The sequence below is a fragment of the Vulpes lagopus genome, chromosome 4, assembly GCF_018345385.1.
Source record: "Vulpes lagopus strain Blue_001 chromosome 4, ASM1834538v1, whole genome shotgun sequence".
NCBI lineage: Eukaryota > Metazoa > Chordata > Mammalia > Carnivora > Canidae > Vulpes > Vulpes lagopus.
In genome coordinates this window covers 113,909,147-113,925,778 of record NC_054827.1, presented here as the reverse complement: position 1 = coordinate 113,925,778, position 16,632 = coordinate 113,909,147, and the positions used below count along the sequence as shown (strand labels likewise).

At 39.7% G+C, this 16,632-nt stretch overlaps 1 protein-coding gene across 1 annotated transcript in view; it reads left to right on the top strand.

The window, feature by feature from the left end:
• Window positions 1–16,632, top strand: part of IQGAP1 (IQ motif containing GTPase activating protein 1) — a 106,725-nt gene that overhangs the window by 59,352 nt on the left and 30,741 nt on the right. Inside the window, exons 11-15 of the mRNA XM_041752036.1 lie at window positions 385–469; window positions 1,409–1,572; window positions 1,784–1,944; window positions 3,194–3,318; window positions 5,152–5,315. Coding sequence (XP_041607970.1) covers window positions 385–469; window positions 1,409–1,572; window positions 1,784–1,944; window positions 3,194–3,318; window positions 5,152–5,315 — 699 coding nt within the window. The remainder of the gene's footprint in view (window positions 1–384; window positions 470–1,408; window positions 1,573–1,783; window positions 1,945–3,193; window positions 3,319–5,151; window positions 5,316–16,632) is intronic.

Below are 16,632 nucleotides of genomic sequence, written 5' to 3'. Positions count from 1 at the left end.
TTGTACTTAGTGGGGCTGGTAGAACAAACACAAATGGCTTTCTTTTTTGTCTGAACAAGGCCCAAAAAGTGCACATTTTGCAGATTCCCAGTATCTATGACCAAAGCAAGCAGTATTAATGTGCTAATGAGGCTGTAAACATCTTACATCAGTATTTTGATGCTTCTTACAAACTTTTTTTTTATGTGCTAGTATCTGGAAAGTCCTCTACCCCAGATTTGGTGAGGGCATTGGTTCCCACTAGGGCTACCACTTTCTCTGATGCAGCCTAATGCATCCACTTAGGGCCGAACTTTGTCCCTGTGACTGCTATTGAGATACAACTGTAAGGCCTGGAGGCACAGCCATGAGAATCTTTACATAAATGTTCTTTGCTTTTCTCAGGGTGGTCAGGCTGATCCCCTGCAGAAGGAGGAGCTCCAGTCTGGAGTGGATGCTGCAAACATTACTGCCCAACAGTATCAAAGAAGTAAGAGTCCTCTCCCTGAGATACTGTGTGGGGTTAATGTCGCTAGGGCTTCTGAGGTCAGATCCTGTCACTTCTCACCCCCACCCCAAGCCTGCTAGCCACAATTGACCAGCAGGTGCCACTAGAGGTGCCCTACCAGTGGTAGGGTTCCTCTAGTTTTAGAGTAGAACTGGAGTCAGTGTGGGCTTACTGTGGCTAGCAAGCACTTGGTCATTGGAGCAGAGTCTTAGGGCTTGATTGGTAAGATCTGGGTGGTGGCAGAGAGAGAAGGATGTTCCTAACCTGAGCAGAGAGGAAAGGAGGTGTGAGCAGAGGTGCCAAAGGTCAAAGATGTGTTGAAGCAACAGTGGTTAGAATACAATATTTGTAGATATACAGGGTTGAGCTGTGTAAGATAAACCCTTGGAAAGATTGTGGCAGCTTAAGAAGCTGGTACTTGATTTGCCAGGCTATATGGGATGGGAGAGATGCTTTAGAAAGAGTCGCAGGATGAATTGGAGTGGAAAATAGCTTTACTGGGATATAGTTGGCATAGCCTGCAGTTCATCTTCATACAAAGAGGGAGGCTGTTTTTTTTTGTTTTTTTTTTTTTAATTTTTATTTATTTATGATAGTCACAGAGAGAGAGAGAGAGAGAGAGAGAGAGAGAGGCAGAGACATAGGCAGAGGGAGAAGCAGGCTCCATGCACCGGGAGCCTGATGTGGGATTCGATCCCGGGTCTCCAGGATCGCGCCCTGGGCCAAAGGCAAGCGCCAAACCACTGCGCCACCCAGGGATCCCGAGGCTGTTTTTTTTTTTTTTTTAAAGATGAAAGTTCCACTTCAGACATCATGGCTTATAGTTTATCTGCAGAATAGAACTTTCTTCTGTGAAAACTGAATCTCTTTCCTCTCAGGGCTTCCCAAGCCAGCTGCATTTCTGACCTGTGTTCTGTGCAGGGTTGGCAGCTGTGGCGGCAATCAATGCTGCCATCCAGAAGGGTGTTGCTGAGAAGACTGTTCTGGAGCTCATGAATCCTGAGGCCCAGCTGCCCCAGGTGTATCCCTTTGCTGCTGATCTTTATCAGAAAGAGCTGGCTACCCTGCAGCAACAGAGTCCTGAAGTAAGTCAGCTGAACCTCTCCTGTTTGTGAGCAAAATGGGGCAGAAGTGAACTCAACACCTGCTTCTTGGTGTGCTTGGCAGAGCCTTTTTTTAAGAAACAAACAAACAAAAAACCAGAAACAGACTTCTTATGGCTTAACTGAAGTCCTGACCTCACTTGGTATCCCGGAATGTCTGTCCTCACCCTTTTTTTCTCTCCTTTCTGTGCAGCATAGCCTCACTCATCCTGAGCTATCTGTTGCCGTGGAGATGTTGTCATCTGTGGCCCTAATCAACAGGGCACTGGAGTCAGGGGACATGAACACAGTGTGGAAACAGTTGAGCAGTTCTGTGACAGGCCTTACCAATATCGAAGAAGAAAACTGTCAGAGGTGGGTCCCCAGAGCGGTAGATGGAATCCATTGGACAGCTTTTACTCTGTTGGGTGTCCACACTCCTGTTTTCAGGCATTGTGACTTTAGTATGATGCTTTTTTTCCCCCCTATTTTGATTCATTTTATTCTTTATTATGCTGGAGGATTTATAGTAAATTACATATATCATGACATTCCACCCCTCAATATGTAAGTATGCTTATCTAAAACAGTGAGGATATTTATTAGCCAAAATAGTACAATCTCATAGTACAAACCCTGACAAAATCAATAGTTCTTCTTTAATATGTGCAGACGCTAGTCCATTTTCATACTTCTTCACTAGTTTCGAAACTGTCCTTTTCACCTGATTTCTTCAAACCAGGGTCCAGTGCAGGACTATGTGTTACACCTGGCTGTTGTACCCTTTAGGTATCTCTTAATCTAGCATTGTTCCTTTCTTCATGACATTGACTTGTTAAAGAGATAGGACCAGTTGTTCTAAAATGTTCCATCTTCTGGTTCTGGTTGCTTCCTGAGATTTGGCTTATTTTTGTAAATTAGAAATTAGGTGTAAAGGCTTGTCAAGATCAAGTCAGCATTTTTGGTGTTGTGTATTTCATATTTTCTCATAACTAGAGGCATATGAAATTGACTTGTGTCACCATTAAAAAGATACTAAGATTGATTCTTGAATCCGGGAGACAGCTTATCCCTCTTATGTGTATTTATGTTTTTTCCCTTAGCATAACCTTTTTTTGCACCTTTGTACCATCAAAGTGTCCAGTTCCCCATTACCCATACCTAATTTAAAAAAATTTTTTTTTTTTTTTAATTTATGATAGTCACACACAGAGAGAGAGAGAGAGAGAGAGAGAGGCAGAGACATAGGCAGAGGGAAAAGCAGGCTCCATGCACTGGGAGCCCGACGTGGGATTCGATCCCGGGTCTCCAGGATCACACCCTGGGCCAAAGGCAGGCGCTAAACTGCTGCGCCACCCAGGGATCCCCATACCTAATATTTTTAACCCAAGATGATAATCCTTGTCTAAATCAATACTGAATGAATGAATGACTGAATTTCAATTGCATTTATATTCCAGAAAAATTGGAGGTAATAATAAAATACTTAATGCTGTTTGAAAACAACAAAAAAGAAAAAGACAAAAAAAAATCAATACTTTTCAGTAAGATTTGCTTAATGATTTTTTTTTTTTTTAAGATTTTATTGTATTTCATTATCTTCTTTGTTGGGGGAATGGGGTAGGTATCTTGATGAACTGATGAAACTGAAAACTCAGGCTCATGCAGAAAATAATGAATTTATTACATGGAATGACATCCAAGCTTGTGTGGACCATGTAAATCTGGTGGTGCAGGAGGAACATGAGAGTGAGTAATCTACTTAACCATCCCCTCAGATAGTGAAACTGTTAAAGGTACTGTGATTCCATAAACTGGCTCTAAACATTACTCCTAGAAAGATTTTTGAAAATTTGTGTGTGTGTGTGTGTGTGTCACAAAAAGCTGAGGTTGGATATTGTTTTTGAAACATCAGGCAACTGCTACAATTAGATATGTATGTAATAAGGACTAACATTTTCAGGAGATAACTTGAACACGATCTGTTATTTTTAAATGTTTTATAACAAGTAGTTATAACACCACCTGGATTTAGGTTATCTTGCATGGGTGTAGTGCTCAGTCTTCCATAAGACTCCTCCCATAAGACTCCTCTCATTGGAGACACTAACCACAAGCTTTAAGGAGTTCCCAGGTCACTACACTTCTGAACAATTGGCTATAAATTCAGAGCTTCCTTCAACACTCCCCTCAGATTCAATAATTTGCTAGAGTGACTTAAAGAACTCAGGAAATGCTATATTTATGAATATAGTTTTTTTATTTTTTTTTAATTTTATTTATTTATGATAGGCACACAGTGAGAGAGAGAGAGAGGCAGAGACATAGGCAGAGGGAGAAGCAGGCTCCATGCACCGGGAGCCCGATGTGGGATTCGATCCCGGGTCTCCAGGATCGCGCCCTGGGCCAAAGGCAGGCGCCAAACCGCTGCGCCACCCAGGGATCCCTGAATATAGTTTTATTAGAAAGGATACAAATCAGGACTGGCCAAAAGAGAAGACCTAGAGGGTGATCCCAAATATAGTGAGGTCCCAAAGACCAAGCTGATGTGTCCTCAGGATGTATACCCCAACCAGCTATCCTGAGCTTTGGGTCGCCAGCGATTTTTAAGAGGCTTCATTACCTGTGAAGAATTGATTGTTGGCCATGTAATTGAACTCCGTTTCCAATCTACCTCTTCTCCCTGGAGATAGGTAGGGTTGGCTGATATCACAATATCATGTTGCTCAAACCCCCAGAATTCTGATCATATGCTTGGCCTTTCCAGCATGATCAGACCCCATCCTGAGACTACCTAGGGGCCCATCTGGGTGGCATATATTCAGTTGTGGTCCTAGAAGCCATGCCTGAATAATCAGATAATAAACAGATAATCAAATTATTTAGGAAATTCTAATGGGGGTTAGAGGCTCCTTCCCAAGAACTGGGGTCAAAAGTTAGCCAAATCTTTATTATACCACAGTCTTTACAAAAATAGCACAGCTGCCTGGGATACTTGGGGAGTGACATTTCTAGTTTTAATTTGTATTTCCTGTGAGAAATATCCATTGATTTAGCAAGAAGAGCCTTGCCTCGGGGTGGGGAGCCCTGGGGTTGGATCTGCTGTTGTCCAGTTGTTTGAAGTGGGATCTCGAAGAAGAAATTTCTTTTTTTTTTTTTTTTTTTCCGAAGAAGAAATTTCTAAGCCTAATCTTTTCTTATATAAAAATGTTTAATCAGGTAACTTTTTATGATCCCTTAAACTTTTTTTTTTTTTTTTTTTGATTACACATTGTGATGTACTTGAAAGCTATACTATTAAAGCCAGTTTCATCAAAATTCTCTTTATTTTTCCAGTAGGACAATTAAAAATAAAACCAAATACTTGAGGTTTCAATGGAAATATGTATACTAGGGTGTTTATTTTAAATGAAACAAACACTAAAGTTAAAAAAAAATAAATGCTGCTTAATATTGTAGGTGGCAAATTATAATTTGAATCATGGTAATGCTTGGGTGGATTTATGATTCCTTAGCATGTTTAAAGATTTATTTATATAATTTCCTAATTTAAAAAGTAACCTTTTGTCCCTTCATATTTAGGGATTTTAGCCATTGGTTTAATTAATGAAGCCCTGGATGAAGGTGATGCCCAAAAGACTCTGCAGGCTCTGCAGATTCCTGCAGCCAAACTTGAGGGAGTCCTTACAGAAGTGGCCCAGCATTACCAAGACACACTGATCAGAGCAAAGAGAGAGAAAGCCCAGGTGAGTGGCAGTTTGTTCCTTTCTGTGCAAAGAACTTCATCCCTCCTAAAACTAAGACAGAGGTAGGGATGTTTTCTAGGCACCTTTGAATTCACAGCCTTGGAGGGATATGAGATGTGACAGTACACATTTGGGGTTGTTTTGTGGAGAGGGAGAGAGAGAATTTTAAGCCAGTTTAACACCCAGCATGGAGCCCCACTAGGGGCTCGATCTCATAATCCTGAGATGACCTGAGCCAAAATCAAGAGTCATACACTAAACTGAGTCAACCAGGTGTTCCTTTCTTGTGTCTCTTTAAATAAAATTGTGTTGAAGTATAAGATCCAAAGAATGTATGTTATGTAAGTATACAGTTGTATAAATTTTTAAGAGTGCACATACCTGTGTAATTGGTGCTCAGATTTTATTTATTTATTTATTTATTCATTCATTCATTCATTTATTTATTTATGATAGTCACAGAGAGAGAGAGAGAGAGAGAGAGAGAGAGAGAGGCAGAGACACAGGCAGAGGGAGAAGCAGGCTCCAGGCACCGGGAGCCCGACGTGGGATTTGATCCCAGGTCTCCAGGATCGCACCCTGGGCCAAAGGCAGGCGCTAAACCGCTGCGCCACCCAGGGATCCCCAGATTATTATTTTTTTAAAGATTTTATTTATTTATTCATGAGAGACACAGAGAGAGAGAGGCAGAGACATAGACAGAGGGCAAAGCAGGCTCCATGCAGGGAGCCTGATGGGAGACTTGATCTTGGGACTCTGGGGTTACGCCCTGAACCAAAGGCAGATGTTCAACCACTGAGCCATCCAGGTGTCCCAGTGCTCAGATTATGAAAAGCTTAACTGCCCCATCCCTTCTGCCCTCATCCATCCTTACTCCCTCACCTGCTGGTAATCACTATTCTGATTTTTAACACCACGGTTGAATTTTTTTTTTTTGACCTGTTTTTGAATTGTATTTGAACTGTATATAAATACATACAGTATGTATTCTTCTATCTGGCTTCTTTTGCCCAATATAATGTTAGTAAAATTCATCTGTGTGATTGCAAGAAGCAGTATTTGTTCTTTCTTGTTGTATACTATTCTCTGTGGTTATATATTCTGTCTGTGGTAAAGTTTGGTTTGTTTCCTACTTTTTGGCTATTGCAAGTTGTACTTCTATGAATATTTTAGTATACGTCTCTTGGCAAATATATGTATCATTTCTACTGGGTGTACATTTAGATGTAGAATTTATGGGTCATAGGGAATACACATGTGTTAAGCTTTAGTAGATAATGCCTTTTTTATTGTTTTTTTTTTTTTTAATTTTATATATTTATTCATGAGAGACAGAGAGAGAGAGGCAGAGACATAGGCAGAGGGAGAAGCAGGCTCCTTGCAGGGATCCCGATGTGGGACTTGATCCCGGATCCTGGGATCACGCCCTGAGCTGAAGGCAGACGCTCAACTGCTGAGCCACCCAGGCGTCCCATGAACATAGAAATTTTTGTAGGTCATTGTAACACAAACATATCTTTTAAAAAGTTTACCTCTCAGCTAGTTTGTTGAGGAAATGGACAAGATTTATACCTTTTTTTTTTTTTGGTCCATATTGCTGAGTAGGAAGTTGCTTTTATGTAGTAGGCCCTCAGATATTAGTTACATGATTAAGGCATAATTAATTCTGCTTTTCTAATTGTGACTGATCTTCTTTTAGGTTCTTCCTAACTAATACCAATTAGTTGTTGGAAGGACAATACCTTTTCTGACTTAGAGGGTCCCTACAGTAAGGTTCTGGTAGCAAGCAGAAGAACTAAAAGAAATTTAAGTAATCTCTAAATCCATTGTGGGGCTTCAGCTCACAACCCTGAGATTAAGAGTCACTCTACTGACAGGGCCAACCAAGTGCCCCCTAAAAGAAGTTTTTAACTTAGGGGGTAAGATTCTTTCTGGGAAGCCATAGGTGGTAGAAAAACACCAGGTTTTTTGTGTTATTGGAGCTTTTGTACACTCACACCTTTGCAGGCTCTTTAAGTTTGGGTTGGGATAGAAGAGTTGTGGGTAATACTATAATATTGATAAGTTCCCTTTGATTCCATTGTCAGGAAAGTAGTTGGCATTACCATGTCCTAATCATATAAATATAGCAAGTACCAGGTTTCATTTAAGAGGCACATGATTGTGCTGAATGTCAGTGATCTGATACATAACTCCTTTTGTGTAGTCAGGAAACTGAGAACAGGCGATAACTGATTTCATTTAATTGGGTGAGAAGCAGTTGGCTGTATGGAAGTTGTAAATGGAATTCTTTGTCTTTGATATTAATTTTGGATCATTTGCATCAAGAGCTTCCCAAAGTTGGCCGATTTTTTACAACACTTGAAAAGTTATTTTTAAAATACAGATTCCTAAGCTTTAACTGTATTCCTGCTGATTCAGAATCTCTAGCCTGGGGCCTGGCTGCAGTGGTTTTTGAAAAGCCAGTTGTGTTGGCATTTGTTTTTGCTACCATATAAGTCCAGAAGGAATCTTACATCTGACTGAGAGGGGAGTGGGGTTTGGGAGAATAAGCTAGGTCTAGTTCCCTAAAAAAGGAAAACTCTAAAAAAGGGAAGTCGTTGGAGGATATAACTTATACCTGTTCTCACTCATGCTGTAAGCCTGACTGCTCCTTTTGTTTGGGTCATGGCAGTTAAAGTTTTAGAGGATGTGACTAGAGTTTGAAGCATTTCCTTTTGCTGGGGAATAACTTTCAGAGTTCATCAAAGGAGGAGAAAGGGGGGAGTTAGAGGAAAATGTGCTTAATATTGCCAGGCTTGCCTGCTTAGACTGCATATTTGGTAGAATTGGCTTTTTTAGGCCTCAGCCTAGTTTCTCTGAGCCATTTTGGGAGTGGTTTTAAAAATAATCATCGGAGTTCTAAATTTAGCAAGTGAAAGATCTTAAGTTTGGTCTGTAGTTTACTTGTGATGTCTTTGTGTCTAGTTTTGGTATCAGGGTAATACTGGTCTCACAGAATGAACCGGGAAGTGTTACTTCCTCTTCTAGGTTTAAGAAGAGTTTCTAAAGGACTCATGTCGATTCTTCTTTAAACATTTGCTAGAAGTCACCAGTGAAGCCATATGGTCCTGTTTTTTGTTTTTTCTTTTGTTTTTTGCAGAATGCATGTTGATTATTAATTCCATGTCTGTATTTGTTATAACTTTATTCAGATTTTCTTCAAGTATTCTTTATTCCTCCTCCCTTTCTTGTTGCCTTCTGGGAATTCCATTATGCCTATATTGGTATTATTAATGGTGCCCACAGGTTTCTGAGGCTTGGTTCATTTTTCCTCATTCTTTTTTCATACTGGATTTTTTTTTTTAAGATTTTATTTATTTATTCATGAGAGACACACAGAGAGAGAGAGAGAGGCAGAGACATAGGCAGAGGGTGAACCAGGCTCCATGCAGGGAGCCCGATGTGGGACTCGATCCCAGGACTTCAGGACCATGCCCTGGGCTGAAGGCAGGCACTAAACCGCTGAGCCACCCAGGGATCCCCTTCATACTGGATATTGTGCCTCAGACTATATAATTTAAATTGAACTATCTTCAAGTTTTCTGGTTTTTTTCTTTTGCATGCTTAAATCTGCTGTGTCCCTCTAGTGAATTTTTCATTTCAGTTATTATACTTTGTAAGTCCAGAATTTCATTTGGCTCTTTTTAAAAAAATAATTTGTCTCTTGATATTCTCAGGTCAAGTATCCTCCTTATACTTTCATTTAAGTTTTTCAGACATAGTTTTCTTTAATTCTTTGAACATATTTAAAATAGCTATTTTAAGTCTTTGTTTCCTTTTTTTCCTATTTGAATCATGCTTTCTTGTTTCCTTTTTTTTCCTATTTTGATAGTTTTATAGACTTTAATTTTTTTCTTTTTTATTCCTTTAAAAAATTTTAATTCCAGTATAATTTAACAGAGTGCTACATTAGTTTCAGGTGTACAAGGTAGCGATTTAACAATTTTGTACATTACTCAGTCCTCATCATGATAAGTGATCTTTAATCCCCATTACCTATTTTCCCCATCCCATAGTCACCTCCCTTCTAGTAACCATCAGTTTGTTCTCCATAATTAAGAGTGTGTTTTTTGGTTTGTGTCTCTTTTTCCCTTTACTCATTTGCTTTGTTTCTTAACTTCGACATATGAGTGAAATCATATGATATATGTCTCTGACTAGCTTATTTTGCTTAGCATTATACTCTCTAGCTTCATCCATATTGTTGCAAATGGCAAGATTTCATTCTTTTTTATTGCTGAATAGTATTTCATTATATATATACCATATCTTCCTTATCCATTCATCTGTTAATGGACACTTGGGCTGCTTCCATAATTTGGCTATTATAAATAATATGCTGCAATAAACATAAAGGTGCATATATCTTTTCAAATTAGTATTTTGTATTCTTTGGGTATATTCCTAATATGAAGTTACTGGATCATATGGTAGTTCTATTTTAAAATTTTCCCCCTTCAGGGGATCCCTGGGTGACTCAGCGGTTTAGCACCTGCCTTTGGCCCAGGGCGTGATCCTGGAGTCCCGGGATCGAGTCCTGCGTCGGGCTCCCGGCATGGAACCTGCTTCTCCCTCCTCCTCTGTCTCTGCCTCTCTCTCTCTCTCTCTCTCGCTCTCTCGCTCTATGTCTATCATAAATAAATTAAATAAATCTTTAAAAAATAATAATAAAATAAAATTTTCCCCCTTCAAACAAATGATCTCACATATTTGTTACTGAATCAACTTACTCATGCAGAAGCATAGTAACAGGAACCATTTTCCCAATAAAACACGTCTATTGTTTAGGTAGTAGTGATGGCCACAGAGTGATAGGATACAAACATGTGACCTTTAGGCAGCATAAATATGTGTGCCATCTCATGTGTGATCCCTTATAGACCCAGTGTGGTTCTTTTCCAGTCTCTTGGAGTTGTGCCTGATTTTATTACCAATTTTCATGCATATCCACTGGGTAATGTAACAATTCTTTTGCTGCTTGGCCAGGAGTCGCTTGATCCTGAAACTCTTGCGGGAAGACATGGCGAGGAATGGTCAACTGCACATACCATGATGGGGGAGAAAAGGAGTTATTTTTAATATTTTGAGGGACCTATATACAGTGTTCTGCAGTAGCTGTACCAGTTTGCATTCCCATCAACAGTGCATCAGGGTTCCTTTTTCTTCATATCCTCGCCAACACTTGTTGTTTCTTGTGGTTTTGATTTTTAGCCATTTGGACAGGTGAGAGTTGATATCTCATTGTGGTTTTGATTTGCATTTCCCTGATGTTTAGTGATGTTGTCATCTTCTGTCTGTTAGCCATCTGTATGTCTTTGGAGAAATGTCTCTTCATGTTTTCTGCCCATTTTTAATTGGATTATTTGGTTTTTGGGTATTGAAATGTACAAGTTCTTGATATATTTTGGTTACTAATCCCTTATCAGAAATGTCATCTGCAAATATTTTCTCCTATTCAGTAGGATGTCTTTTAGTTTTGTTGATTGTTTCCTTTGCTTTGCTGATGCTTTTTATTTTTATGAAGTCCTTATAGTTTATTGTTACTTTGGTTTCCCTTGCCTCAGGAGACATATCTAGAAAAATGTTGCTATGGTCAGTATCAGAGAAATTACTACCTGGGCTCTCTTTTAAGATTTTGTGTTTTTAGGCCTCACGTTTAGGTCTGTAATCCATTTTGAGTTTATTTTTGTGCATGGTGTAAGAAAGCTGTCCAGTTTCATTCTTTTGCATGTAGCTGACCAATTTTCCCAACACCATTTGTTGAAGAGACTTTTTCCATTGCATATTCTTCTCTCTCTTGTTGAGATTGTGTAATCACCAGTTTATTTCTGGGCCGTTTTGTGCCATTGACCTATGTGTCTGTTTCTGTGCCAGTACCATGCTCTTTTGATTTCAGTAGCTTTGTAGTATAACTTGAAGTCTGGGGTTGTGATATCTCTAGTTTTGTTTTTCTTTTTCAAGATTGCTTTGGCTATTCTAGGTCTTTTGTGGTTCCATACAGATTTTAGGATTGTATTAGTTTTGTGAAAAAATGCTTTTGGCATTTTGATGGAGATTGCATTAAATCTATAGGTTGCTTTGGGTAGTGTGGATATTTTAACAGTATTTCTTTCTCCTAATCCATGAGCATGGAATGTCTTTCCATTTGTTTGTGTCATCTTCAATTTCTTTCATCAGTGTTTTTTAGTTTTCAGAATTCAGGTCTTTTACCTCCTTGGTTAAGTTTATTCCTGTGTTTTTTATTATTTGGGGGGCAATTGTAAATAGGATTGTTTTCTTGAGTTCTCTTTCTGCTGCTTCATTATTAACTATAGAAACACAACAAATTTCTGTATGTTGATCTTGTATTCTACAACATTGCTGAATTCATTTATCAGTTCTAATAGTATTTTGGTGGAATCTTTATGGTTTTCTGTATATGATATCATGTCATCTGCAATAATGAAAGTTTTACTTCTTCCTTACCAATTTGCATGCCTTTTTATTTCTTGTCTGGTTGCTGTGGTTAGGACTTCTAGTACTATATTGAATAACAGTGGTGAGAGTGGACATTCTTTGTCTTGTTCCTGACCTTAGGAGAAAAGTTCTCAGTTTTTCACCATTGAGCATTATATTAGCTGAGGGTGTCTTACATATGGCCTTTATTATATTGAGGTGTATTTCCTCTAAACCTATATTGTTGAGGGTTTTTATCATGAATGGATGTTGTACTTGGTCAAATCGTTTTTTCTTATTTCTTCACATGTCTTATAATTTGTTGTTGAAAACTAGACATTTTAATAATAGGGCAACTCTGGAAGCCAGAGTCTACCCCCTTCTCAGGGTGTACTGTTATCTTTGTTACTGTTGTTTGTAACTTTCAGTTCTGTTAGGTCCTGTGTGGCCACTAAAGCCTCTGCTTGATTAGCTAGAGGTCAGTTAATGGTCAGGCAGAGTATTTTTATTTTTATTTATTTATTCTTTTTTTTTTTTTTAAAGATTTTATTCATTTATTCATGAGAGACACAGAGAAGGGCAGGGAGTGCAGAGGGAGAAGCAGGCTCCATGCGGAGAGCCCGATGTGGGATTTGATCGCAGGACCCCAGGATCACGCCCAGGGCTGAAGGCAGATGCTCAACCGCTGAGCCACCTGGGCATCCCCATTTATTCTTTATAAGATTTTATTTATTAATAATTAGAGAGTGGGAGCGGAGAGGGAGGACAAGCAAACTCTGGGCTGAGTGTGGACCCCGACACAGAGCTTAATCCCATGACTCCAAGATCATGAGCTGGGCAGAAACAAAGAGTTGGACATTTAACCAGCTGAGCCCCCCAGGCATCTCAAGACCGAGTATTTTTAAGTGCTTAGAAGCAGTAAAGCTCCAGCCTTTGCTGAGTGGCAGTGTGCATGTTGGGACACACCGTTAACACTCAGCCAGGCAGTTTACAGTTTTGCCTTAGCCCATGTTTCATGCTTGCCCAGAACCTCAAGGTCAGCCAGAGGTAAGCCCTTACAGTCTTGCCAGATCTTTTTTGAGCATGTACACAGTGCACATGTGGATTATGGCCTCCTGGATTCCCATCTCAGGAATATGTCAGAAGCTTTTGAAGCTCTCCATGGACAGCTCATTCTTAAACTTTTTCTTTTTAAGCTTTTTAGTTGACCTGTTATTTGCTTAAATTTTTATCTGCTACTATAGACATCTGTGGTATTAAACAAGTGCCTCCTATTGTTTTTGGTAAATTGCCCTGGAGAAAAGGCTATTTGCACTGGGCAAGTTCTTTTTTTTTTTTTCCCCTGCCCCCCCCCCCCCCCCCCCCCACTGGGCAAGTTCTAAGTCAGCTCTGAAGATAGCCTTCAGAGGCCATGCTGTGGCCTTCTAGGGATCTACCTAATAGGTCAGCTCATGATAGTTCTCTGGGAATAGATGGGGCTCTGAAGGAGAGGCATGTGTGGGGATAGAGGGGGTGGGTGGGTGTGGTTGTGGGTGGTGAGGGGAGACATAGGAATGGGGCCATTTAAAGTGCCACAAAGCTCACAGTTGTTACTGCGATTCAACAGCTTTTCTTGGATAAACTTTCTTATTTCTGCAAGCCTTTGGTTAATTGCTGTAGTTTTGGAAAAGTTGATGATTTTTGCTAGGGTTTGGTTGCTTTTAGGTAGGAGAGGATTTTCAGAGGTCCTTACTCTACTTTCATTGATAGTCACTTCTCTCTTCATTTAAGTTTAGTGTTTTTGGAATTCTTGCTAAAAGTAGATTACTAAAAAAAAATAAAAATAAAAATAAAAAAAAAAAATAAAAGTAGATTACTACTCATTGGGTAGTAATAGCTGAATGCCAAGACATGGATATCAGGGATTCTCAAGGAACCCATTTTATAATTGTAATTATGGACTCTGTTCAGAATCTCTGTTCTGCTTCCCTCCCTATAGTATGTGTATACACAGACATACTATACTAGTATGCTTGTAGCTAAAAATAAGCTGATATGCACTGGTGCAACTATAACAGTTATTGGAATATTGAAATACTTTTGTTTGGTACACTGCTGCTATCCCAATCCGGCCACGTATGTACCACACCCAATTTTTGCTCTTTCCCTGAACTTTCACTGTGTAGTAACTAAAGGATTAATATACCTAATCTAGCAAGCCATAGAACTCTGCTCCATTCTGATTATTCAGTGCTTATGTTGTATAGTTGATGCATATGTTATATAGATTCAGATTCATGTATGTGTGTGTTTACATATGTATATAGTATGTTTGGCATAGTTTATATATGTAGTTTATAGTATATGGCATGGTATGCATGTTTGATATACAATATTACATGTATTACATATATGTATACACAATATTCTGCAACATAGATTTTGTTTATCATCACACATGCAAGTCATGCTACATATAACAGGAGAGACTTCTAAGGAAGTTTTAAGGAGTAAGAAGTACCCTTTAGAGGTGTGCGAGTTTGGCCTTTACACATACACACATACGTATATAATAGCCATTCTTTTGCTCCTTCTCCCTTTCCTTTCCCTGTATTTTGTGGCTTCTCCACCTTTTTTACCTGTAGTCATTGCCCACTTTTTTGGATTCTTCTGGTTTCTATCTCTTTATGTCTTCTGAAATGGAGCCAGTGTGCTAAGCTTTAGTGTTGTTAGGAGGCAGTATTTCAGAGTATTTTATATAGCATTTTCACTTTAAATCTTTTTTATCTCAGTATTTCTTCACAATGTCTAGCCCAGAGTTTTAACTCTCTGCTCAATGATTTGTATTAATCTTGGGTGATCTCTTTAGAGTGTGCAGGAGGATCTGGGGCTTTTGTCGTCTTATTGGATCTGATTGGAGCTGAGAGAACTTGTTCTTTCCTTATACTGGAATGAAGTGATGTGTGTCGTCTTTCCTCCTGCCTGGTGAGAGGTATTGCTATATCATTTTTCCCTGACACACTTGAGACACCCATCTATTCTCTTTCTCTTGCCTTCCATACTGTAGCTCTGTTACCTGTTTCTTAGAGGTGTATGCATGGAAGTTTTTATTTTAATTGCTTTGCTTTAGTTTGCCTGGGGCAGAGAAGGCACAACTCTGAATGGTCAGAATTCTTGGTAAGCTATGCTTTTCTCTGAATGCAAGGAGCATTGTGCCAAACCTCCCAGCTCTGTGTATGGCAGATTCTGCTCAGAGTTATCTGATGTGTGGTCAACTTAAAAGTGAACCCATAAGAGTGTAGTTCTGTGGAAATATTTCTGTTATATTTGAGAGGATTTTGAGGCTACCTTCTGTTGAAGACTGCACCTCCTCCAGCACTCTAGCATATGATTTCTCAGTTCAAGTTATCACAAACCTGTAGCTGACTCATCGCACTGTGTCACATTGAAACTATTGCATTGCATTTCCAGTATTTAGTCATGTGATTTTAGGGGGGTTGTGTGTGGCCATTTTCTGTTTTCAGTAATAGAAAGTGACTAGTGGTAGGAACATACTAACTTCTGCAGCTCTTAGGTGATTTGTTCTTGTGTTATATTTGTCTGTACTCCTCTTTCCCAACAGTCAGTTTCTTAAAATTGGGACAGTGCTTCTTAGGATTCTAAGCCCAGCACTTACCATAATTTACTTAAATGATCTTTCTTTCTTTCTTCCTTTCTTTTCTTTCTTTTCTTTCTTTCTTTCAGATTTTATTTATTTATTCATGAGAGAGAGAGGGAGAAAGGCAGCGACATAGGCAGAGGGAGAAGCAGGCTCCATTCAGGGAGCAGACATGGGACTCCATCTGGGGTCTCCAGGATTAGGCCCTGGGTTGAAGGTGGCGCTAAACCGCTGAGCCACCTGGGCTGCCCCTTAAATGATCTTTTTCTCTAAACCTCTGCATTTGAAAGGAATAAATCAGTGCTTTCAATGTTTGTTGCCTGCTGTTGGCCTTATCCTGTCACCAATTTGCTTTATAAATTGTAGGAATTTGAGACTGTTTGGCCCTGCTGAGTAAAACACTGTGTCTCCCTCCACTATAATGTGGGAAGATAGTGAAGCCTTCTCTGAGCTTTAGTGACTTTGGCTGTTGGGCCCCCTGAGGGCAGTGAAAGGTCCACTTTGCTTTGAAGCCCAGACCCTGCTTCATCTGGCATCGTAGTTATGGTTCCTGCCCACAGTAATCTCATTGGTGCCTTGGCAGATTATACTTGCACCAAGCAGTCCAAATGGACTTGTGATCTGCCATTTACCCCAGTTGCTATTAGCTCAAGCCTGAGAAGCAGTTAATTTTGTTGGATCTGCCAGGATCATCTCCAAAATGACTCTCTGAGCCTGGTCACTTAAAACCTGAGGTGCTTCCCTTTCTGTGGAGAAGGCTGCTGTGTTAATCTACTGGATGAGTGCTTTCTATACAGACTTTTGGAAATATTAGCAAACAGGACCCTGTTGGAGATAGTTGAAACTTCTTTTTTTTTTTTTTTTTTAAGATTTTATTTATTTATCCATGAGACACACACATGCACACACACAGAGGCAGAGACACAGGCAGAGGAAGAAGCAGGCTCCATGCAGGGAGCCCAACATGGGACTCGATCTGGGGTCTCCAGGATCATGCCCTGGGCTGAAGGTGATGCTAAATCCCTAAGCCACCCGGGCTGCCCGATAGTTGAAACTTCTATAACCTCAGTACGACCATTGAAATCTAACTTGGTATCAGAAGTTTCCATTTCTGACTCTCATGCTGAGATTAGGAGTATTGACTGTGCTGCCTGTACACGCGCAGCAGTGAGTACCCAGGGCAAACCCTTGAGCTACTTACCC